Source organism: Schistocerca nitens, chromosome 4 (genome assembly GCF_023898315.1).
Source record: "Schistocerca nitens isolate TAMUIC-IGC-003100 chromosome 4, iqSchNite1.1, whole genome shotgun sequence".
In the NCBI taxonomy this organism is placed as follows: domain Eukaryota; kingdom Metazoa; phylum Arthropoda; class Insecta; order Orthoptera; family Acrididae; genus Schistocerca; species Schistocerca nitens.
In genome coordinates this window covers 155,075,239-155,102,004 of record NC_064617.1, presented here as the reverse complement: position 1 = coordinate 155,102,004, position 26,766 = coordinate 155,075,239, and the positions used below count along the sequence as shown (strand labels likewise).

The window sequence follows — 26,766 nt, the reverse complement described above, 5'->3', positions numbered from 1 at the left end:
TAAAATGCTCAGCACTGTTTTTTGCGATTATAGTATCTCACCATACTCGGTTAGTCAACTTTAGTAAGCCAAGCAAGGTTCAATGAACTTTAGTTGTAATGACGCTAGACATCCTCAAAGTGCTACTGCCACAGCTGGCAGTCTTGTGTGCATGAAGTGTGCTTTTTTGTGTGAATGAATGGTGTGTGTTTCTCATTTTCCAATGAAGGCTTAGTGTACGTATATTTTAACTGTGCCTGTCTGCAACTTAGCATGTTATCTTTTAACGTAAGTAGCAATATATCTTTTCCTATGTTGTTCAAAATTGTTCAGATCATTTAAAGCTATTACACTTAATTAAGACAATCTAGATATCCTTTGAAACTCAGTAACATTTGAATAAGCTCTTATGAAAGAGGAGATAGCATGGAATTAGATTTTGGGGGCCAAGAAATGCGTAATGTAAGATAATAAAATGACTGCCTCTGCTAATACAGATAAATGCATGACCATGCTGTCATATTGTACAGTGCTTTGTAATGCCAGTTAAGGAAATATAACAACTGGAAAGAAGGTATCTACATCTTTATATTGTGGTGGCTTATTTAATTCATTACAGAGTAATTGAGATGAGCACCATTAAAAATACTATTCTTTTACATTATGTATGCTACTAATCTAGTAATGAAAATTCATCTACAAAATGGAGAAAGCTGCCATGAAGAAACATTTTGTCTGCTTTTTATGCGAATTTTGCTGAGTGCATCCATTTTGAATCATTGGGCATGCAATCAAAAATGTTTATTGCAGTGCAATTAATCTTTGTTTGAGCCAAAATCTGGTTTATTCAAAAGTACTTCAGGTTATTTTTCCATCACAGATAGTTGTTATGCAGTTTGAACTGTTTTGAATTATTTAGAGCAAATGTCATTAGAGATTATGTGTACATTCAAATCATTACTAAAATATTTAATTTACTAAAGAGTTGTCTACAAGCTGGTGTAGACGATCATGTGTCATGTATTATTTCTATGGTACCCATTTTTATGCAATGAAAACTTTATTTCTGTTTTTGTGCTGGAGTGCACTACAATGAGATCAAAAGTGAACATTATTTCTGAAGCATGAGTTAACCCAGAATAGTAATCCATAAAATATTAGTGAAGCACAAGTCAAATATCTTAAGTGTCCAATTCATTTGTCTCAGCGACATGCCACAAAATAAGGAAATTGCTGGGCTTAGATACTGAAGAAGATTCAGAAAGTGCTTCTTTCAGTTGGAATTCTCATCCATAGTTACAACATGAAGAGCTTAATGACCCTCTTAAAACATGATTTACTGTTTCCATTGTTGCATTGACTTACATTAAAAGATAATCTTCAGAAACAGAGGTCTAATGATCAAATCTTGTTTAACTCTGTTCACAATTAACCAGTTGGCAGAAAAATCACACACTGCAGAGAAGAAAAGAAATACATCTCAAGGATAGCTTCATCCACAAATAATAAAATTTGAAGATGAGGCATACATCAAGTTTTGCTCAAGTTGTCCCAGAAATGGAGGTTTCAGAATAACGCATGGTTTTTCTTCAACTTTTAAGCCAGTAATATTTCATTTACCAAATGCACATGTTAAGCACAACCCTGTTAGTGTTAACATTTGTAGAGGATACTCCCAAAAATTCAGAGCAGTGTAAAATTTATTAAGTTATTATCTCAGCACATTTTTTCATATCACACTTTCTTCACAGTTTAGATTTTTAGAAACATGTAACAGTAAAGGAAATTCCTGGTTTGAACAATACATGAAATAAGGGAAAGACAACCACTTTCATATAGTGAACTGGTGTGGAGTGTAGAAACATGTAACAGAAAGCAGTATTCACACTAGCTTTCTTGCTCTTGCCCTTTTTTCTAGTAAAAGTACAGACATTTATACACACAATCACACAGACACCCAAACATACACTCCACAGCTGCAGGAGTTTACATGAAAGTACACACAGATACCCAGATATACACTCCATAGCTGCGGGAGTGTACATTTGTTTGTGTGTGTGTGTGTGTGTGTGTGTGTGTGTGTGTGTGTGTGTGTGTACTTTTACCATAAAAAGAGCAAGAGCGTGAAAGCTATTGTAAATACTGTTTTCTGTTATATGTTTCAATGCTCCATACATCAATCGCCATAGGTAAATGGTTGCCTTTCTTCTTATTTTTTTTTTTTAATTGTAGGCCTAAATCTGCGTAGCTGCTTAATTTTACTTGCATGTCTGAAAGAACAGACACAGTCAATGGTCCACAGCTGTATGAAAGTTCAAATGCTTAATTCTTCTTGTCTCTTATTGCTATGTTTGAGGAGAAGTATTTGCATCATACTATTGTTTAAAAATATATGATTATCATCCATTTCTGTGTGTTTACATACATATGCAAATAAAAACCTTATTCCTGAATGTCTCTATTAAAAGTACAATGGAGGCATGAACAAAACATTTGAGAACTTCTGAAACACAATGTCTAATTATCATCCCATTATCCCAACCAATTGAATAATTTTGTACAATCTTTGTTATAATTACTAATTATACTGAATTATAAATTGCAAAACTGATTACGTTTCTTTAAATCCTTTGCTATTTTTTTCTTTGCCTTCAGAAGAGGAACTAATGGTTTTGAAAGTTAAACATCTGACAAATGATTTCCTGGTCTGTACACTGCTCACACAACAGTTTCTGTCCCATGGGTTAGGAACAGCCTTTTTGTTCATCATAATACTGCAAAAAATGGTAGTTTAGTGGTTAAATGCCAGGCTACGGCAACATTTCTTAGCATGAAAAATGCTAAGTTTCAACCATGGTTCAAAATACACATTAAACTGCATGTTCCTCAATTAACTGTCTGGGTAATTCAGTTCAAAGGCTAGATGATGGCAATAGCTACCACTTCCAATAGAACCATCCATAGTAAAGCACTGTAGTGCTCAAACAAATCTTTGGGATGATGACAGCTTAACCTTCTTTTTTAATACCACATATTGGTTGCTTTGATACTATACAAGAAGTATACGGCTGTGCATTTTGTTTTTATTATAACTTATTTCTTATTAGCATACGGCAGATGCCCTTCCTTTGGTTTATCAAACAAGTCCGTTCTTTGTGATGTTACTGCCTTGTCAAAGAGCAAACATGTAATTCATTCAGAACCATTTGCTTCAGTTTATGAAAATAACAACACTGCCATCGTGTGATTAAAATATGCATAATGGAGAAGTGTTATGAGTGGAACAGGGAATTGTATCTATGCTTTATAGATCTAGAAAAGGCATATGACCGGGTTCCTAGGAGGAAGTTATTGTCTGTTCTACGAGATTATGGAATAGGAGGCAAACTTTTGCAAGCAATTAAAGGTCTTTACATGGATAGTCAGGCAGCAGTTAGAGTTGACGGTAAATTGAGTTCATGGTTCAGAGTAGTTTCAGGGGTAAGACAAGGCTGCAACCTGTCTCCACTGTTGTTCATATTATTTATGGATCATATGTTGAAAACAATAGACTGGCTGGGTGAGATTAAGATATGTGAACACAAAATAAGCAGTCTTGCATATGCGGATGACTTACTTGTGATGGCAGATTCGATTGAAAGTTTGGATTAGCATCTCCAAAACGAAAGTAATGTCAGTGGGAAAGAAATATAAACCGGTTGAGTGCCAAATAGGAGGAACAAAGTTAGAACAGGTGGACGGTTTCAAGTACTTAGGATGCATATTCTCACAGGATGGCAACATAGTGAAAGAACTGGAAGTGAGGTGTAGCAAAGCTAATGCAGTGAGCGCTCAGCTATGATCTACTCTCTTCTGCAAGAAGGAAGTCAGTACCAAGACTAAGTTATCTGAGCACCGTTCAATCTTTCGACCAACTTTGTTGTATGGGAGCGAAAGTTGGGTGGATTCAGGTTACCTTATCAACAAGGTTGAGGTTACGGATATGAAAGTAGCTACGATGATTGCAGGTACTAGTAGATGGGAACAATGGCAGGAGCGTGCCCACAATGAGGAAATCAAAGAAAAACTGAGAATGAACTCTATAGATGTAGCAGTCAGGGCGAACAGGCTTAGATGGTGGGGTCATGTTACATGCATGGGAGAAGCAAGGTTACCCAAGAGACTCATGGGTTCAGCAGTAGAGGGTAGGAGGAGTCGGGGCAGACCAAGGAGAAGGTACCTGGATTCGGTTAAGAATGATTTTGAAGTAATAGGCTTAACATCAGAAGAGGCACCAATGTTAACAGTGAATAGGGGATCATGGAGGAATTTTATAAGGGGGGCTATGCTCCAGACTGAACGCTGAAAGGCATAATCAGTCTTAAATGATGATGATTATGATGGTGACACTAACACTTCAATTCAGCAGAAAACTATCTTTTCTTTGCCAAAATGAGCTTAATTCTGTACACACACACACACACACACACACACACACACACACACACACACACACACACATATTTTCAGTATGACTACATTTTTCATGCTGCCGTGTTCTAACTTAAAAATTTGGTGAAAAATTGTACGAGTCTAGCCAGATATTTCTCAACTCTCAGATTTAGGATTGCCAATAAGTAAGAATTAATGTTTATGAGAGGAAAGATAATTGTGATGTAAACTGGACAACATAGTTTCAACATCATGAATAGGACATGAACAACAGTTGCTGAGCCAGATGAAAACAGGAGTGAGGAGAAATTGTAATGGAGAAACTAATGACGTACCAGAGAATAAGTGCTTCAAGTAGATCTTTTGAGTCATTCAGCTGTTAAAATTTTCCTTTTAAAACATCAGCTGTTTTTCACTGTAAGGACACAGTATTCTTAAAAATTAAAAGAGTGTACATTTAAAATGTTAAAATTCATATCGTGCATTTTCTTCCTGCCCATTACATCCTCATTTAAACCTCACTTTCGTTCGTTTTTTCACTGATATTTACCAAAATAACCAGCTCGTTGATTGCATGCATATTGTAGCAAACATATGCAACATCACTACTTTGTTTTGCAGCAAATATATTTTTTGCATTACATCAACAGTTTTATGAAAACTGAACAGGAATAAAATTGTACTGCATGGTTTACAGGCACCTATTCCACCACCACGACCACCTGTGAGTTGCCTCTGTGGGCCAAACCTTGGCCTAAATGCTGCAAGTATCGCTCGTGTTATGCCAACACCTGAAATTCCAACTGCTTACAATGAGAAAGTGGTAGCTTTCTTACGACAGCCAAACATTGTTGACATCCTGAAGGAGAGACATCCAGCCATGGGAACTTCACAAGCTTTGCGTGACAAAGTAAATGCTGTTCGTGTTGATGGCACACAAGCACTGGATCGTTTAAGTGATGACATAGACCTCACCATTCTACTCAGGTAAGAATAGCTTTAACACAGTATGGGAGACATGTCTGTTCTGTATATAATGCAATACCAGAATGCAATTGTAGCTCCTATTTCAGCAGTTTGCATTCAAAAGCTCTAGTGAACTCATAATTGTTCAGATTTCCAAGCCTTTTTTTAATGGCCCTTGGCAAATGCAAGTATTATTACTTATACAAAAGGACTAGCATTTCCTTACACAGTCTCTCATCAGCTACAGAAAATATATATGCAAGCTTTTGACAGGATGAGAAGTCATGGAGCATTTCCATAATACTTGCACGTTGATCGAAACTACCCGTAACAAATCTAGCAGCACGTCTCTGAATTGCTTTGGTGTCTTCCTTAAATACGACCTGGTGGGGTCCCTAACACTTGTTCAGTACTCAAGAATGTATTGCACTAATGCTCTGTACGTGGTCTCCTTAAGAGATGAGCTACACTTTCCTAGAACTCTCCCAATAAATGAACGTTGACCATTTACCCTTCCTACAACTGATCTTATGTACTTGTTCCATTTCATGTTGCTTTGCAGTGTTAGGTCTAGGTACAGAATTGACATGACTCTGTCAAACAGTACACCACTAACACTGATTTCGAACATCACAACATTGTTTTTCCTGATGAACTTCATTAACTTACATTTTTCCACAACAGAACAAGTTACCATTCATCACACCAAATAGAAATTCTATCAGAGTCATTCTCTATCCTCCTACAATAATTCAGAGATAACACTTTCCCATACACTACAGCACCATCAGCAGACAATCAGACTGCTGCTCATCCTATCCATCAGACTGGTTATGTATAGAGAACAAGAGTCGTCCTATTACATTTCCCTGGGGCACTCCCAGTTTCTGATGGACAGTCATTGTCTCGGACAATGTACTGGGTTCTAATGTTTAAAAAGTCTGAGCCGCTCACATATTGGAGAATCTGTCTGTTTGAATATTCGTTAACAGTTTGTAGTGTGGCAAATGATTTCCAGAAATCTAAGGATACATTATCTACCTCTTTCACATTCATCTGGGGTTTACAGGATACTGTGTTAGAAAAGGCAGACTGAATTTTTCCCGTCACATGGGACTTTATGCTTGGTGAGAGATTCACGATTTCACAATAAACGCAAGCTAAGTATGGGGCAATACCGAAGAGCACTTTCTCTAAAACTTAATTAGGATTCCATCTGGGCCTGGCAACTTACTTGTTTTCAACTTTTTCAGCTGTTTTCCAATAGCTTTTTTTCAATGCTATTACTTACAATCAAAGTCATCATTGCACTTTCTCTTTGTCTATTCTTTCAAAACCTCGATCCAGCCACTTGACCAACTGGAACCTATAGCCTGCACCTGTTGTCCAAATTTGTCTATAGAGCGCCACCGTTGGTCCATGACTCAGAGGAAACTTTGATATTCACAATGTAATAGAACCAATATTAATAATAACGTATCATGGTTCTGTAACTGAAAAAGTATCAACTTGCTTTCCTTATGTATACTGGAATGACACAAAGAGTTTGTACCCTTACACTTTATATTCAACGCCCGATTTCTGTTAGACAATATGTACTTTTGAAAGTAGTTTAGAGTTTGATTTTATGTTAACTATCCTCCAAGCTATAAAAAAAAAATTGTCAGTTTTTTCTCAACAAAATTATATAACCCTTTCTTGTTCACTTCTCGGTAATAATAATTTAGGAATAAAGTTTTCATTTGTTTTTATGTACCTGTCAATGACTCAATGCTTTCTTTCTTCAACAGCAGAGTATTGTATTCCTGCAAAACATTGTACTGTGTAATTTATAAATCCTTTTGTTCGTTGGCTGTTGCAACACATCCCGTTGATTTGAGTTAGTCAGAACACACTTCATGTCATTTTCATAAGGCTGTGATGCTACTCAAAGTCTAATGTGATCAGTACAAGACTGAAATCTGGAAGTGAAACGTAAGTAATATTTGAGATACAAGAGGGATTTATACTTAACAACTGTTGGACTATAAACAAGCATTTACTTAAAGATTGCTGAGAAGAAGAAACTTCAACAGAACTGAAAGATAGATCCAAAAATAATAACAGCTTGTTTAATTTTCTTATTTGAAAAACTTTTGGTGGGAGGAAAGTGTAAAAGGTGGAAAATAGGAGACATACCCTTTTCCCTACCATTCCATATCTTTCCTACTTTAATTGTGGACAAAAAGTGAAGTGTAAAGTTAAACCATAAGAACTTTCATTGTGATTTCTTGCATGAAACATGCAGTAAACTTACCACTCTAGAAGGAAACTTTCAAGAATGTTCTTAATCTTCTGTGTCACGAATTGAATTGATTGTCATAGAGATTATGGGAATCCCATGAGAATATGGTTGTTGTGCTTCTTGTGACCGAAGATTGTATTAGCACGAATGATAATTCGTGCCCCACTGTTTTATAACTCTTATTAAACTGTAATCTATCTGTATCGAGAGCTCTCTTCCATGCATTACGGAGTGCGTAGCCTGTACCACTATTGAGTTTTATTTCCATGGCCCCCTTGAAGATTGAGCCCCAGTAATTTTGAATCGTAGACCAGATTCCATATTGGTCCAAAAGCTGTTTTGTACTTGAGGTTGCACTGGTATTCAGTGGAGCACTATGAAACTGTTCCAATAGACTACGTCACATCTGCTATGGCATTCATCGAAGTTATTATAAATATCTGGAACTCTGATGTCATGTCCATTCTAAATAGGGCACAATGAAAATGGGTGAAAAACCATTGCAATCTCGTATCTGTTTAAAAATGTTCCAACTTACTGGACATTGCTCAACAAAAAGGAAGCAATTGTACGTTCTGAGCTTCTTGTGTTGCATTAGCAGATCTACATTGGCATTTTTAGGAGTTGTTGACCTGATATCATGTTCCTGATGGCTGCTTATGTGAACACAGAGGTTAGATGGTGTATTTCAGTGTGGTCTTTATCCAAGATGCTTTCAACTCTGTCAGTGTGCTGAAAATGGACCAGATAAATACTGGTCTTCTACAGGCCAATGTGCCAGTAGTTGACCATGAGGATTTACATTTGGGTGAAACTGTTACCACTAAGAAGGAAGGAAAACTAGGGTTTAACATGTCATGTCAGATTACAAATTCAGATCTGAGAAGGAAATTGGCAGTGTCTTTTCAAAGAAACCATAGAAAACCTAAATAAGGATTGTGGAATGAGGATTTGAATTGCCATTCTTCCGAATGCAGGTTTAATGTCATAACCTCTGTGCCAACCCACTCGAGGTGTTACCATTAAGGACAGTTACCACTGTCACTGGCATGTAAATGACAAGGATCAGTACTGACTAGCTTGGGTTACAAAAACTGACAGGCAGACACAGTGGAGCAAATAACCTATAGGCCCAATATTGTTGTCGAAGTAACCTACGGATACATACAGCTGCAGATACATAAAGCTGCTGCTACTACAACTACTACCATTACTACTTATATCCTATTACTGTTTTGATGGCATCTGTGTTACATTAAGACTGTATTGTGGTACTTGCTAGATACTTTGAGTTAAATATATTTTGAAGATATTGCTAGTCTACCAAGGTGTCTGGAGCAATACATAATGATAATTGTAGATAGTCACCAGATATAGCCTACGTCCTTACTTTGCGCAACCAATAATTTTTTTTCTGTCTGCAGCATGTTACCTCAGACTGCTGTATAGTAAGATTAACGACAGAAGAACTTAAGCTGTGTAGCTGAGGTCACTGACACACACTGAGTGGTGGTGCTTGACTCAGGAGGCAGGCAGTTCAAATCTTAGAGATGGAAGAAATGTTCTTCACCAGTATTTGGTCAGGAACGGGAGAAGAGATGGTGATGTAAAGCTCTTAATCCTCAAACTTTGCACCACTGCCTTGAGTTAAATTCCAGATCTCTCAACAGTGTCACACGAAATAAGGACACGTGACACTGTTCATGGTTGTCAGTCCATTGGATGGTGATGTTGCTCTTGGTGGTATCTTTGGTACTATTCAAGAGTAGTAGGCTACATGCCAGCATGGGATTCTCCCACTCACTTCTCTCTCGTTTTAGCATTAGGAACCCAAACTACTACTTTTATCTGGCCTTTATCCTGGGTCTTCATGGGGTCAGCATGTTAATTTTTGGATTTGACAATGTTAGTTGTAGAAGGTGGCCCAACGTCCTTCCTACATCCACCCCTTTTCCCCAGGAAGCAATGTGTGTCCTTCATCTGTCTGCATCTAATGTTATCCTAAGTGAATGTGTGGGAACATTTCTAAATGTCTGCAAATTGTGCGGCTGATGTGGGATGGGGGTACCAGCACGGTACTTACCTAGTTGGGTGTGAGAAAACACCTAAAACCTCATTCAGGCTGGATGGCACATCAGTCCCCAACATTTATCCGCTGGGCGGATTCAGTCAAGGCTGGTGTGCCTCCCCGAATCACAGAAGCAGTGTGCTAAAACACACACAGCTGCCCAGGCAATTTCATTAGCAACACAAGACATTATTTAAACTCCACATGCTCTCATCAGCCACCTACACTCAACATGAACAAACTCGTTTTTCGCAAAGGAAGTATACCAATATGTCTCCAGTCAAGAATACCAATAACTTTACTTTAGTGACGAGAAGCAAAGTAAATTGTACCAACTTAATGATTTCTTGGACGTGAAAATTATTGACACTAGCAGTTTAAGAAGTGTAACAGAATAGGAAACGAGCAGAGTTCTTACAGCTAAATTTGTCCGACTAGAATAGCCTATACTGTAAGTTTCTAACTAATGAGAGAAATAATTGGGCAAATTATTTACAGATATGACTATCTCTGCTTGGAGCTTGTAGAATGAAGTATCATTCACTTATTACTGTCCTGACATCAGACTGAAACATCACCATTGATACCCCCTCTCCCTTGCAGCTTTCTCTGCTGGGGAAAAGTATCTCCTCTGTTCGCTTAGGCTGCATAACAATATCCTAAATCGTATGATTTGATGGAATCGACGGTCTGTTACGTTAAAGAATCTCTTTATTTACATTTAAATGGGCTTGTTTCCCCAGGTAGGCGGGGCGAACGATCGCACAGATTCAAGGAAATGGCACCAATGATCGACCGCACGAATTTTACGAGGCAGTGTGACTTTAGTATAGCGGAGTTATGTGGTGCGGCAGGTGCAGAAGCAACGGCAGATGGTGGCTATGCGGGCACAGCTGCTGCTTCGCACTCTTCCCCCTTTGTCCTGATGGTCAGTAGTCTTAACGACATTAACGGTTACTTGTCCTGACGAAGCTAGTGTCAGAAGTTATCTGGATTCATCCTCGACGCGGGCACCTCGATCACTACCAGTCTTTCGAAATCATCATTTAGGAAAAATCAGTTTTTCACGTTAAAAACAGATGACACGGAAATTTCTTTGAAAATAAATTGAAATATACGAAAAAGACTTGATACAGAATGATGCACCTGCAAGCATGTTACTAGCAAAGAAACAATATTCTCTATCACTGTGGTTACCACTGACGTTACTTGCTCGTATACAAGCATAAGGCGGTGGTTTACCACACATGTTTGGATTGGAGTTACAGTTTACGTCACGCAGAATCAAAAAAATCAAAACATCAATACATGACACAAAGTAGAAATATCAATGAAGTGAGATACTCAGAAATATATTTTGATCACCAACATACCGTACATTGACTCCAAGTAACATGACTAGGATGCGGGCGTACGGTCGCCCACAAACGCTCACCAGCTTTTCAGTGTCGTTAAATCGCTAGTACAGCCAGGCAGACATCTTTCAAACGTACCGCTAATATGGCGGAACACTACAAAGTGTTGTCCAAGCGCTGCATTTATTCACAGTGCATTGTAGATGGTGGCCATACAGATCCATATCAACTTGGAGGCAGCAAATAGCTAATGCTCTCCATAGTATCGCCAGTGAACAACTGTTTCTACCCCACACACGGATCGCTGCGATCCGTCGCATGAGCGACCGATCGCTTCGTAGATCGCACGTGAGTGTGTGTGTGTGTGTTTTGGGGGGTGGGAGGAAATCGCAGCGATCTGTCGCATTTCCCATGGAAATTCCAGGCAATCTGATGGACCTCACACGTTGTTCGAGCATGCAAATGGCTGCTGCCTGGTTAGTAACAATGAGTAAGAACTTTACGTTGGAGTTTATAGTTATTTAGAAACCACGAACCAGTCTGGGAAGTGAAGCTAAAGGCAGAGTTGCCATACATATGAAGAAACGCAACGGTACCAACTAAATACCGCCACCCCCTTCCCATGATTTTGCAGTGATCAGTGTTTTGAAGCTTATGCTATAGAAGTTTCACTAATGGGAAGTTTGTATTAACAGACACAATACTGAGCTCTATCTGATTTTGGACTTTTTTATCAAGCAATTACTCCCGATATTAAAATTTTTAACTTATAAACAAAACGACATACAGTAGTATTAAGCGTATATTTTAATTTAAATGTTTAGGGCAGTTTTATTATAGTGACACAGCTATACTCAAATCCCTATTCCCTGTATATGAACCAGCTCTCCCTCGTACAATCTATATGAACAGTTACGGTAATTGGCAGCCCTGCTACTGACAACATGTTAGAGACGTCGAGATTGCAAACAAATGGTGTAAATAGTTGCAGGTAAACAATGGAGCTAATGAATAAAAAAGAATTGCGGGCTAATAAGTGAAAAAAAATGAATTATTAGCTCACTGGAAAGGGGTACACAGCCTACGTGGCGTCAGTGAAAAAAATGTAACTTATTCTGTGAAGTGACCTACAGTTCACAAGAAAAGTGTTTCAAAACAATTTTGATAAATTACAATTCCCACATTTTTAAATTTATTTTTGTGTGTATTCGTGGGGATGCGGAGATAACTGCAACAGCAGCTAAACATAAGTTATTTTCCGTAGCACAATTTCTCCAAAGACGAGTACAGGGGAGCACGTAGTACTTGTTGAAACTGGTAAATCGATCATGTGTGCGCGGTCGATGCGACGATCGATTGCGTTCCATATCGCATGCGACGGATCGCTGAGGCCATACGAATCAGGCTATCATATATACATCATATTTGCAGATGAAAACTGCTCGAAATTTGTGTACAGTGAACGAACTGAATGGCATCGCACCCCCATACTACCTAACTTACCTGTCACTTGTCTCATAAACAGGTGGCAAGAACCACAGAAGTTAACCCTAAGATATGAACTCTTTACTCACAATCAGTAGGCGTCGATATTTTCCAACCCATAAAGCGTCTCTTACTAGCATGACAATCATAATTATACCTTTATGGAACTTACCTGTGAAAAGTGACTTTTCGTCCTTTGAGGTATTTCGATTTGCATCCGTAGAAGCAACAGTTATAACTAATTATTACTGATAAATAAATGTATAAATACAGGACAAATAAGTGTAACATTAAAGTTGAATATAACGTCATAAGTAAACAAACAGCGTTTGTGATAATTTCAGTTTACTAACTGCGCAGTAGGCCATGCTCATTCACATAAATACCGCAAGGTATACGATTATAATATTCGAAGAAAGATGATATCCATGTCGATAAAAGCATCCCGCTTCGGAAACAAATGCCACAGAGCAATTACTCATCTAGTACAAGGCAGATGTTTCGAAAAATAATTAATCGGAGCGAATAACAGGTTTCAGCATTTGCTTTCTATTTTAATAACTGTCAGTACTATGCACCCATCATCTGTTTAAAAAAATGCGTCTTCCTTGGAAATTGCGGAATATTGACATAGAAATACAATTATTTTATTATTTTTATTTATTGGCAATTGTATTTAGTCATTACAAAGTTCTTTTGTAAATACGTAAGTAAACAACAGTGTTCTTCGCACACAAATTCCCGGTACGAACAGTTTCTTTGAATGAATACGTATCAGCGTCAAAGTTTCATAGACTATCCAAAACCCTTGTCGTTAAATGAATTTTACGTTGAGTAATAGATAAAAATAATATGTCAGTTTCTAATCACCCTTAGAAACATATCAGCTTGATTATAAAATGTGTTTCAAATTTCTCTTCGCAGGTGCTAAAAATGCGTAAATTACTTATTTTACCGTACTTTTTTCATTTTCTCATTTACATCGTTAATGCCAACTTTTGTCTACTTCTCTGCTGGAAATGTCCTCTGCATACATATTTTGCAGGAGTTCCTGTGTTTGACAAGGACGTTTTAGGCATAATTTCACTTCAGGTTGCAGCACTAAACACTTTTTGGCGTAAAACACGACAAAATATTGCACCATTGTTTTTTTACGGTCTTCTGATTGAACGTGGTCCTGGCTACTGAGGTCTCATGTTTTATTACTGATGATTGCTGTGCGGCCCCGGTAGCTGAGTGGTCAGCGTGACAGAAAATTAATCGTAAGGTCCCGGGTTCGATTCCCGGCTGGGTCGGAGATTTTAGCTTCGCAATATCGACGGAAGGCTTACTTGAATATTCGTTAGTTCTGACTGTGAAGTGAAGGCTATCAAATTCACGTGTTTCAAATCTTTCTAGCTACAGTGGGAAACTTTTCGTTGTTTCGCGTCCCCGCAGGCAAATTCCACACCGATTCGTCACGCTGACCAAATGAGCATCACTGTATAATAACTACTGATAAGGTTAAAAGTCCGGGTAGGCATACTGCCAGATGCGCTAGCTTTAAACTCGTGCCGGAGGTTGCAAGAACCTGGAACCAAGCACAGGATTTGTCTGGAAAATTAGAACGTTACTCTTGCGCATGCATGTTTCAAAAATTTCCTGTCAGTTATAGGTATTATTTTTTAAAAAAAAAGGTAAGCTTGTGCTAGAGCTGTCGTTTGCAGAAGATTGGTATTTTTATTTTTATTTCTTTTTTTAAAGGGTGCTGATGACCACAGCGCACGTTTAACAGACAATGAGTTCGCGCGCCATATACTTCGCGGGTGGAATTAAAACTCTAGCCAAGCTTACGTCGATACTACCCAGTTCGGTAGCAGAAAGTAAAACATCAATTACTGTATGAAAACTCTAAAATAGTCTCACGCTGGTTCCCGTCAATTAGTTTCATTTTCTCACTAGTTTGATTGGCACGTTTCTTACAGACGCCTTACATATGCAATAAATTGATCGTCATGGATGGTGTGAATCAATCTGACATTGTTAGCTTATTTACCTCTCTATTTGTAATTTTGTATATTTGTAATTTATTTTCAGTGAGTTTGAAATAATATTTATTATGAATGGAAGACAGGGTTTAATATCCTGTCGACGTCCATGTCTCTAGAGACGCAAACAAGACGGATAATTGTTCATTTCTGCAGTCTATGGAAATTTCGTAAATAAATGATCCCGCTTCATATATGTATAAAATCTCTCTTTCTTTAGACAATGTAAGGTTGATCATATATTCTATTCAAGTCATAGGAATTAAGCGTCCACAACAATAATAAAGCAGATGTTGAAAACTTTCAATAAAGACTAGCAACACCATAATAACATGTAACAGCTCACCTCTTCTACTGAGCTGGTAATGAAACAATCACAAACAGAAGTTTTTGTCAGAAACGTGCTTTCGTTGGCGATGGCCATTAAAACACTGAGGAAACCGTGCTATAAAGTTGGAAAGTATGCTATCAGTTGGTTGTCTCGTCTCTTTCGTAACAGCTGAATCGGATGTCACAGCAAAGATATGAGCTTCAAACTGTCTCCCTAAATGCTCTCCGAATAGAATACAAATAATCTAAAACGGGTATCAGAACGGAAAGATGACTGTCGAACGTCGAAGTAGTGGAAGCTGTGAAGCATATCGCATGGTCTTTTCGAAGGAACCATATCTCCGCCCTGGAATTTGCCTTAACTTATGGAGGAAAACAACAGATAACCGCCGAAATTTGGATTTCCAAAGAGGTATTTGTTCCCAGCTGCACCCGTAACGCCTGAGTCTTCTCATTCAGTGATATTTACATCGCAGCGATATTTGCTATTACACGCTTATGTCAAATTACAATGCATATCTAAGTTATGTTACAAGAGGTGTGTATTACACGCGCAAAGGTGACGCTCGGCGCGGTGGCTGATGGGAGCGACCGTAAAGGCATTTCCCATTTACAGTTGCGCCCATCAGCCACCACGCCGAGTGTCAACATTGTTTGCGCGAGTAATAAGTAACTCTCTGATTACTTCGGCTGACGGTGCCTTTATTGCTCCTTGAATAAATGAAGAAAAGACGTTCGCCGCCAAATTAATGTGACTCGACGACTTCTCCGACATAGTAACCGTATGCATTACTCGAACTAGTTGAAATGGCTCTGAGCACTATGGGACTTAACATCTGAGGTCATCAGTCCCGTAGATTTAGAACTATTTAAACCTAACTAGCCTAAGGACATCACACACATCCATTCCCGAGGCAGGATTCGAACCTGCGAACGTACCAGCAGCGCGGTTCCGGACTGAAGCGCCTATAACAGCTCGGCACAACGGCCGGCCCTCGAACTATATCAAAGGGCACAGTTTCATCGCTTCTTGCAGTACTGGACAGTAGTCTGAAGTAAATGTTGTGTTCCATGAGTTCCAGTGTTCCCACCCCACCTCTAGGGGTGCTTAGGGTCTCTTGTCGCCACAGTTTCTTTCTTTTGAGGCGCGCCCGGGTTCCCGGGTTCGATTCCCGGAGAGGTCAGGGATTTTCTCTGCCTCGTAATGACTGGGTGTTGTGTGATGTCCTTAGGTTAGTTAGGTTTAAGTAGTTCTAAGTTCTAGGGGACTGATGACCATAGATGTTATGTCCCATATTGCTCAGAGCCATTTGAACCATTTTCTTTTGAGGCAGTATATTATTTTTTTGTTTATTTACTTATTTATTGATTCAGTTAGGTCGCGCGGGATTAGCCGAGCGGTCTCAGGCGCTTCAGTCATGGACTGTGCGGCTGGTCCCGGCGGAGGTCCGAGTCCTCCCTCGGGCATGGGTGTGTGTGTTTGTCCATAGGATAATTTAGGTTAAGTAGTGTGTAAGCTTAGGAACTGATGACCGCCCGCATCTCGTGGTCGTGCGGTAGCGTTCTCGCTTCCCACGCCCGGGTTCCCGGGTTCGATTCCCGGCGGGGTCAGGGATTTTCTCTGCCTCGTGATGGCTGGGTGTTGTGTGCTGTCCTTAGGTTAGTTAGGTTTAAGTAGTTCTAAGTTCTAGGGGACTTATGACCACAGCAGTTGAGTCCCATAGTGCTCAGAGCCATTTGAACCATTTGAACTGATGGCTGGGTTCAAATGGCTCTGAGCACTATGGGACTCAACTGCTGTGGTCATCAGTCCCCTAGAACTTAGAACTACTTAAACCTAACTAACCTAAGGACATCACACACATCCATGCCCGAGGCAGGATTCGAACCTGCGACCGTAGCAGTCGCACGGTTCCGGACTGCGCGCCTAGAACCACGAGACCACCGCGGCCGGCTTGAACTGATGACCTTAGCAGTTAAGTCCCATAAGATTTCTCACACATTTTTGATTTTATTCAGTTACGTTCATCTTTTCAAATATTTTTTAGATAAAAATGAAAAAAGAATAAAAATCTTTATAAAACATTACGTAGGACATAGAAAACGTATTTAGTGCCCTAAAATATTATTAGCGCCATTAAAAAAGAAACGTGCCAGAGGCTGTTAAATGAAAACCGCTGAATGGATCGTACTGCCATTGTCTACGGAAGAAGGCGCGGTCCGTGTAAGACCGCTGAGAGTTCCACACTCGCCGCTAGAGGGGCACAGACGCACATCCACGTGACGATAGATCGAGCACGTGCAATCGTCGACCGTCCACTGCTCTCAGTAGTGCTGAAAACAGAGAAATGGAAGCTTTAAAGGAAGAGCAAATGGGCGTAGTGCGTTTCATAACAGCGAAAGGAGTGCGTGGAAAGGAAATTCGTCGAGGAATGGCCCAAGTGTTTGGAGAACACTCTATGTCCGTTGCCGTTCCGACGCTCATTCGTTGGGGCAATGGTAACTCGCCATTCACTGGTCTTCGATAATGAGGGCATCCACCTGCTGGTTAGTAATATCGTTAATGCCGTGTGCTGATCTAGTTTGTTCGTCATCGGCCAAAGACACTGGTTCTTCCTTGAATTGCTTGCGCCACGCCTTGACCGTTGCAACGGACGTGCAGTGTTTTTCGTGCACTTGTGCAATTCTTTGATGGCTTTTCGTTCCACGCACTCCTTCCTCTGTAAGAAAAGGCACTACACTTCTCTGGTCTCCTTTTGGAGCCTCCATTTTTCTGCTTCCAGCACTACTGAGTGCAATGGACGGTCGACGCGTGCACGTACTCGTTCTGTTATTATTGTGTCAGGAAATAAACTTTTTTAACGAATTTTTAATCATTTCAAGTGGCACACAGATCAGCAAGAGACAGATATTTTATGTTGACTGTATTTCAGCCTTTTAGGTTTGATTTCGCATACGTTTTTTGGAGTGATAGTTCTATCATCAGACTTTCGAAGAATTTACCTGGTTTTTCACCTGGCTGCGAAGAAAAGACTAAATTGCACATTAAAATAAGTTAAGAGAAAGAGGAATGGATTACAGAAATTAAGGAAGATATGGGAGAACTCCAAATTACAGTAACCTAGGAAACAAAACAGACAACCCCAAAATACTACAAGACGCACAAACCAGACTACAGACGAAGATTAATAAAGGATGACCTCGAACTAAGAAAGGAAAAGAAGTATCTGGAAGAATGAAGAAATATTGGGCAGACAGAAGAGTAAAAAACCCTTTATACAATAATAAATTATAATAATCCTTTGTATCATCATTGTGTTATTGAATTGTACTATTGAATTATTATTGAACTGAACCGTGTTATTGAATAATAACAACTTTTTGTGTAAACCTTTGTATAATTGACTAGAGTGGTCCAATGCAGGCCTAAAATAAATAATAAAAAAGGGCGTGTACAGCAGTCAGTCGTATAGCGCTAGTTTTACAAATATCACAGATAGAAAGATAGCAATGCAGGAAAGACAAGAAAACAGATTCAAAATGAATTGAGGAGAGGAAAGGATGGAGAAACAACGGAATACGAAGAATTGAAGTTGGCGCCCAATACTCTGAAAACCTACACGAGACGAGAAAAACTAAAAATATATTGATAAAAATGCCCTGGGGGGGGGGGCAGTATGAAATTTGTAGACTTCCTATGTGAGGGCATGGCGGTGGGGAAAGATGTGACATCTGAAAATACTCGAATGGATAGTTATCTAGGTCATTAAGCTAATTGGCGACAGTCCAAAGGATGCCTAGATTTAGTTGAGTAGAACAAAGACATAAGACATGTAAATAAAATAACTTTCTTAGTAGATAGATTTTATGAAATTACCAGTTTAATAAAAAATTAGAATAAGTAAACAACCTAGTAATCGGGTGGTCGAAGATAAAACTGGCACGTGAACCCCAAGTCTAGTGGAAGCTTTTACCGCACTTTTAGTCGCAATGTCGCCCCTTGTGTTTTCAAGAAGGTACTCGTGTCGTAATGTGGTGTCCTTTCCTGACCAAACGGCCGATTAAAATTCTTCAGCAGTCATGGCGTATCGAACAGATGTCATAAGGTGAACTGAGTGTGTGGGTGGAGCTTATGGGCTCTCAACGGCGAGGTTATCAGCGCCCTTATCCTCATTAAAACAAAAGAATGTTGTTAAAATCTCGTATACTCAAATTGACCGTAAGGTTATCTGTTACAGCGTTCGAACTTTACGACGTCCGATCACTTTGCGTGGAAACGATTAAAGATCTTCGTCCTCCAGAAATTGCAGCTCCTAGAAGTGTGCAAACCACTTCCACTCGCCATTGCCTCGTACTGGAATGAGTCATTTACTGACAAGTAGCACCTGATCAGTGATTCCTCGCACGAAGCCGGCTTGGCGCCAGTCCGGCTTCACTTGTCGAGTGTCCTGGCACTGTCCATACGGGCGACATACCCTACATGGTCAGCCTCCAATTACAGATGAGGAGCCAACAAAAACTGGTCTTACGCTGCTACAGGCGCCAGTAACATGATCGTGTGTAGGAATCGGAAATGGATGCTCCCACCCCTCCTCACATCTGTACTCCACAAGCAACCTTACGGTGTGTAGTGGAGATCACTTCTTTCCTTTCCCGTCCGCAGCTGGTGCGGGAGACGAACGACTATCGGGAATCCTAACTACTCTGATTTCTCTGTCGTGGTCATCTCGCGAGGTGTACGCTGATGAATCCAAACATTATGACCAGCTGCTTAACAGAGTGATAGTCCACTTTTGGAATCTAATACAGTAGCGATTCTGCGTGGCATGGATTCGACAAGTCCTTGGTAGATTTCTGGAGGTAAATAGCACCAGTTCACGCATTTTTGGGCGCTGAATTGTCGCTCGATAGCGTTCCAGATGTGTTTCATCGTGTTAAGATCAGGCGAATTTGGTCATTCATCAACGTGAGTTGGCTAACAGGCTCCTCGATTCTGGCTGTGAGACACAGACGGTTATTCTGTTGGAAAATGCCACCATTCTCGGGGAATACATCAAGCATGAAGGGTCGCAGGTAGTTTCACGTTCACGTCTCATCGTGCTTTCGATCACTACAGCGAGTCCGATGGAAAGCCAGGGACACGAACATCGACCTGTTGGAACAAGAAACTGGTTCATCCGCCCAGGCGACATGTTTCCATTCTTCCACAGTGTAATGTCGATGATCCCATCCCCACTGGAATCGTTTGGACAACATGGGAATACTCGTACTTAGGGTATGTTTGCTGGGGAGCCCAATGTTCACCAATGAATTCTGAGTTGTGTGCTCCGAAACCCGTGTGAAAGGACCAGCGTTGATCCCGTGACGAAACGCGCTGCTGTTCGTTGGTCCTTCTCTATCTCCTCTATCAGTCGTACCTGATAGGGATCTCAGATGGATGAACAATACTCAATAATCGGGCGAACAACCGCCTTATAAGCCACTTCTTTCGTGGATGAGCTACATTTCCTTAAGATTCTTCCGATGAATCTGAGTCTGGTGTCTTGCTTTTCTCACTATCTGTTTTATGTAGTCATTCCACTTAAGGTCGCTCTGGACAGTTACGCCTAGATATTTTACGGCAGACGCTGTCTCCAGCTGTTTCTCATCAATAGTGTAGCTGTACAGTAGTGGATTTCTTTTCCTATGTATGCACAATATATCACATTTATTTACGTTCAGGTTCAACTGCCAGAGTCTGCACCATTCATCAGTTCTCTGCAGGTCGTTCTGCAAATTCTTAATATCTTTTGGCGTTGCTACTTTGGTATAGACAACTGCATCATCTGCGATTGTTATATCTCCTTCAACCTGAGCTAAGGCCTGAAGATAGTGCATTGAAGCGCCGAAACTGGCAGCTACACAATAAATGACAACATAAGGACGGCTGTAGGTGTTTCATTTTCTTACAGTAGTGTACGGGCGCTGTCCACCCGCCAGGTTAGCCGAGAGCGCTAATGCGCTGCTTCCTGGACTCGGATAGCCGTGCCCCGGATCGAATCCGCCCGTCGGATTAACGACGAGGGCCCAGCCTGGATGTGGTTTTTAGGCGGTTTTCCACATCCCTCTAGGTGAATACCGGGCTGGTCCCGCCTCAGTTACACGACTCACAGACATTTGAAACACATCCGCACTTTTCCATGATTTATACTAGACGCAGAGAGATGGGGTACTCTGATTCCGTGCCGGTGGGTACGGGGTGTCGGCAAGAAGGGCATCCGCCCACCCCTTCACATTGACATGCCAAATCCGAATTAACCACACCAACCCCGCGCCCAATGCGGGACAAAGGCGCAAGTGATAGATAGCGTATGGGCGTTGTCCCGCAGACCTCCTGGGGCAAGGATAGACATACAGAAATACGAGTGTACGTCCAGGGCTAGGTAGATCTTATGGAACTGTAGCTCATCGCAGTCCAGTACGAAATCTCTTTATTGTCCCCTTCCAGTACATCTTTCTCTCCTCTTCTCCTTATTCTACTTTCCCCTCCCTCTTCCCCTTTTCCTTTGTCCTTCTTCATTCTTTCTAGCCTTTCGCAGAAATGCGCCTTTCCGGAAACGGCGACCAGACTGTCAAGCAATATTCGAGAGAGTATTGTAAGTCACCTCTGTCGTGAGTGAACTACATTTCTACAACCGTCTGGAGTGTTTTCGGACTTGATGTACACCTTATAACACCCATAGACGAAATACACTACTGGCCATTAAAATTGCTACAGACGCGAAATTTAACCGACAGGAAGGAGATGTTGTGATGTGCAAATGATTAGCTTTTCAGAGCATTCACACAAGTTTGGCACCGGTGGCAACACCTACAACGTGCTGACATGAGGAAAGTTTCCAACCGATTTCTCATACACAAACAGCAGTTGACCGGCGTTGCCTGGTGAAACGTTGTTGTGATGCCTCGTGTAAGGAGGAGAAATGCGTACCACCACGTTTCCGTCTTTGATAAAGGTCGGATTGTAGCCTATCGCGACTGCGGTTTATCATATCGCGACATTGCTGCTCGCGTTGGTCGAGATCCAATGACTGTTAACAGATGGGGACGTTTGCAAGACAACAACCATCTGCTCGAACAGTTCGACGACGCTTGCAGCAGCATGGAGTATCAGCTCGGAGACCATGGTTGCGGTTACCCTTGACGCTGCATCACAGACAGGAGCGCCTACGATGGTGTACTCAACGACGAACCTGGGTGCACGAATGGCAAAAGTCATTTTTTCGGCTGAATCCAGGTTCTGTTTACAGCATCATGATTGTCGCATCCGTGTTTGGCGACATCGCGGTGAACGCACATTGGAAGCGTGTATTCGTCATCGGCATACTGGCGTATCACCCGGCGTGATGGTATGGGGCGCCATTGGTTACACGTCTCGGACACCTCTTGTTCGCATTGACGGCACTTTGAACAGTGGACGTTACATTTCAGATGTGTTACGATCCGTAGCTCTACCCTTCATTCGATCCCTGCGAAACCCTACGTTACAGCAGGATAATGCACCACCGGATGTTGCAGGTCCTGTACGGGCCTTTCTAGATGCAGAAAATGTTCGACTGCTGCCCTGGCCAGGACATTCTCCAGATCTCTCACCAATTGAAAACGTCTGGTCAATGGTGGCCGAGCAACTGGCTCGTCACAATACGCCAGTCACTATTCTTGATGAACTGTGGTATCGTATTGAAGCTGCATGGGCAGCTGTACCTGTTCACGCCATCCAAGCTCTCTTTGACTCAATGCCCAGGCGTATCAAGGCCGTTATTACGGCCAGAGGTGGTTGTTCTGGGTACAGATTTCTCAGGATCTATGCACCCAAATTGCGTGAAAATGTAATCACATGTCAGTTCTAGTACAATATATTTGTCCAATGAATACCCGTTTATCATCTGCACTTCTTCTTGGTGTAGCAATTTTAATGGCCAGTAGTGTAGAACACGGCTGGTTTCTGTTGCCGAATGTGTTGCGGTGCTGGGACGACGGGGAGAGAAAGCAATAAGGCAACAAGTACGTAAGTTGTTGGAGACTACAGGCGACGTTTTGTAGGGTCACGCGTCGCTCTGAGTGAAGATGAGCTGGCGTGGCGGAGCACGTAGCTCCTCGTCTGATGGACGGCGTCGTTGGGTCCCGCCCAGAGCTGCTTTGTATCTGCTCCGGGGTTGTAACGGCCGCTTTTCAGTCTCTGACCTTCGGCGACCCCCTGGAGGAGCGGTGCTTTGTTCCAGCGCGGGGGTGCGGGCTTTCCTCCGCTCTGGAAGAGTTTGGAAAGTCGCGTCCTCCTACGCCGCCGCCGCCGACGACGACGTCCGACCGGACGCCGCAACGCGTTGCGTAAGCAGAGCGCGTGCGCATGCGCGGTAGCTGCCGGCCAGAGAGCGCCGCGGCACGCGCGCCGCATCCTCCGCGGACCATTGTCTCGGCGCGGCTAACGGAATCGCGAGTACGCTTCACAATCCCGGCGAGAGGAGCCGTGCGAACCCAAGGCCGCCACGCCGCGCAGCGCCGGGCGCTGGTCTCGTGGGAGGGGCGTCTCTCCGCAACGGGATTATGCTGTACGTCCCGCCGCCACCACTACCTCCGCTCCGGCCAGCCACAAATCTTACAAAAATCGAAGCTCCCTTGAAGTCAGGCTTCCATCTTCACGGGCACGGGTGTTTTCTTACTCGCCTCTTCACAGATGAGACGCTACCATTCCATCAGAAATGCCTAGTCTTGTTTTTCCATTTTTATGTAGCAGGCGTGACACCTTCAGCTGTATTTAAAAAACTAGTGGCCATTAAAATTGCTACACCAAGAAGAAATGCAGATCATAAACGGGTATTCATTGAACAAATATATTATACTAGAACTGACATGTGATTACATTTTCACGCAATTTGGGTGCATAGATCCTGAGAAATCAGTACCCAGAACAACCACCTCTGGCCGTAATATTGGCCTAGATACGCCTGGACATTCAGTCAAACAGAGCTTGGATGGCGTGTACAGATACAGCTGCCCATGCAGCTTCAACACGATACCACAGTTCATCAAGAGTAGTGACGGCCGTATTGTGACCATTGACGAGACGTTTTCAATTGGTGAGAGATCTGGAGAATGTGCTGGCCAGGGCAGCAGTCGAAAGGCCCGTACAGGACCTGCAACATGCGGTCGTGCATTATGCTGCTGAAATGTAGGGTTTCGCAGGGATCGAATGAAGGGTAGAGCCACGGGTCGTAACACACCTGAAATGTAACGTCCACTGTTCAAAGTGCCGTCAATGCGAACAAGAGGTGACCGAGACGTGTAACCAATGGCATCCCATACCATTACGCCGCGTGATAGGCCAGTATGACGATGACGAAAACACACTTCCAACGTGCGTTCATCGCGATCCATTACAGCCATGCGGATAAGATGCTTGTCATCTCGACTGCTAGTGATACGAGGCCGTTGGGATTCAGCACGGCGTTCCGTATTACCCTCCTGAACCTACCGATTCCATATCCTGCTAACAGTCATTGGATCTCGACCAACGCGAGCAGCAATGTCGCGATACGATAAACCGCAATCGCGATAGGCTTCAATCCGACCTTTATCAAAGTCGGAAAAGTGATGGTACGCATTTCTCCTCCTTACACGAGGCATCACAACAACGTTTCACCAGGCAACGCCGGTCAACTGCTGTTTGTGTATGAGAAATCGGTTGGAAACTTTCCTCACGTCAGTACGTTGTAGGTGTCGCCACCGGCGCCAACCTTGTGTGAATGCTCTGAAAAGCTAATCATTTGCATATCGCAGCATCTTCTTCCTGTCGGTTAAATTTCGCGTCTGTAGCACGTCATCTTCGTGGTGTAGCAATTTTAATGGCCAGTAGTGTATAATGATAATCTCCCGCCTGCCACATGATCACCATGCATCGTAGACTGTTCTGAAGATGGTGTAATGTAACACCGAAGTCGATTGCAAATAAAAAAGACCTATAAATACAGCGGATGGTGTCTTTCCAACTGCACAAAAATGTGCGATGGTAAGCCAAAAATTATCCGCAATGTAACCATATTTTTTATTGCGATACAAACAGGATTCCTGATGCCCTCAGAAAGGAGGGTTTTCAGCTAAGCAGCGAGTCACGCATGCACCGCTTCCTTCACTTCTTGGCCCCGAGGTGAATTGACGGTCCCTTAAGCCTCTTTGAGTGGACCAAAATAGTGGTAGTCGGAAGGGAGAAGATCAGGACTAGACGGAGCATGAGCCATTACTTTAGACTTGAGTTTCAGGAGCGTTTCAACAGCGGGGACAGTCGCATGTGAACGGGCGTGTTTGTGCGGCAGCACCTTTCCACAGTAGTCCTCGGCGTTTGCTTCGAACTGCAGCCATTAGTCTGTTAGCGAGCATCTCACTGTAACGCGCATTGTTTATTGTTGTGCCACTTTGCTGATGATGTTCCAGTACTGGGCGTTGTGCGTCCCGGAAAACGGTAAGCATCAGTTTCTCCACTGATGCGTGGGCTCTGAACTTTTTCCTGCTGAGCGATTGTGCGTAATGGTGGACCCATGTTCCCTCACCAGTGATGATTCTAAGAAGCCGTCACGTCCGTTACCGTACCGATCCATATGTATTTGGCAGATGTCCAAGCGCGTTCGTTTATGCTCCACAGTGAGTTGTTTCGGGACCCATCTTGCACAGATTTTATGAAACCCAAGCGTGTTGTGGATGATTTCGTAGGCAAAGCCATGACTAATTTGCAGACGTTGTGTCACTTCATCAGCAGTCACTCGTCCTTCTGCCAGAACCGACATCACGTGTCCGCTCAGTGTTGTCATCGTTGGGGGCCGTCGATGGTTGTCCGGCTCCTTTCTCATGCGTAGCACCTGTGCGCTTTGATGAATTGCGGTCCCCGATGCATCGTCCGACCACAAAATCCGTATCACCGCTCGTTGTTCCTCTTTGGTGCAAACTTCTAATGGATCGGCCATATTCTGTCTACAGCAAAAGGAAGACAAATACAGGAAGTAGGACCAAACTTTCATAGCAGGACCACAGCAGCATAACATAACAGGACAAAGGTCGGTATAAACAATGTAAGAAGAGTTAAGTCAACATTGAGGATAATTTTTGGCTTACCCTTGTAGTAACAGATGTCATCCCTTGGCAATCGGAAGATGGATGTACGGATGTTTGCGATGTCTCCCAAAATATTCACCAAATCGCTGAAGCACCAACTTGTCTCTGTGACTGTGGCAATATATACATCGTTACGTCTACACGGTGTCACATATACAACTGCGAGAGATGGCGCAATGGTTAGCACTGGACTCGCATTCGGGAAAACGACGGTTCATATCCGCGTCCGACCATTCTGATTTAGAGTTTCAGTGATTTCCCTAAACTGCTCCATGCAAATGCTGGCGTGTTTCCTTTGAAAAGGCACGACCGACCTTTAATTATTCCGAACTTATGCTCCGTCTCTAATGACTTTGATGTCGATGGAACTTTAAGCCGTAATTTTCATTCCTGCCTTCCCAAATCCAATTTCCTGTGAACCGATTTTCCAATATCGATTTTAGTTGGTCGTGTTGACACTCCAATATCATGCTCGGAAATGCGGTTTTGGCTGCGAGTTTCAGCTCCCACAATAAATTTTCGCTATACGAAATTTGAGTAGTAACTGGGTCGTCAGGGTGCTATTTGCTTTTTTTTAAAATGTCGGTTAATGAGGACAAAGCGATTTTTTATAGGGTGAAGGAGAACCGGAAGTACTGGACTGACCAGGAAGCTACTCATTTCCTTTATTTTAACGAAGAAAAGCGCATTTAATCTTTA

The 26,766-nt window shown here is 42.0% G+C and overlaps 1 protein-coding gene across 1 annotated transcript in view; it reads left to right on the top strand.

Moving 5' to 3' along the window:
- The window catches only part of LOC126252776 (E3 ubiquitin-protein ligase HECW2-like), a 188,730-nt gene that overhangs the window by 33,186 nt on the left and 128,778 nt on the right, over positions 1 to 26,766 (top strand). The window contains exon 6 of the mRNA XM_049953705.1: positions 5,108 to 5,397. Coding sequence (XP_049809662.1) covers positions 5,108 to 5,397 — 290 coding nt within the window. The remainder of the gene's footprint in view (positions 1 to 5,107; positions 5,398 to 26,766) is intronic.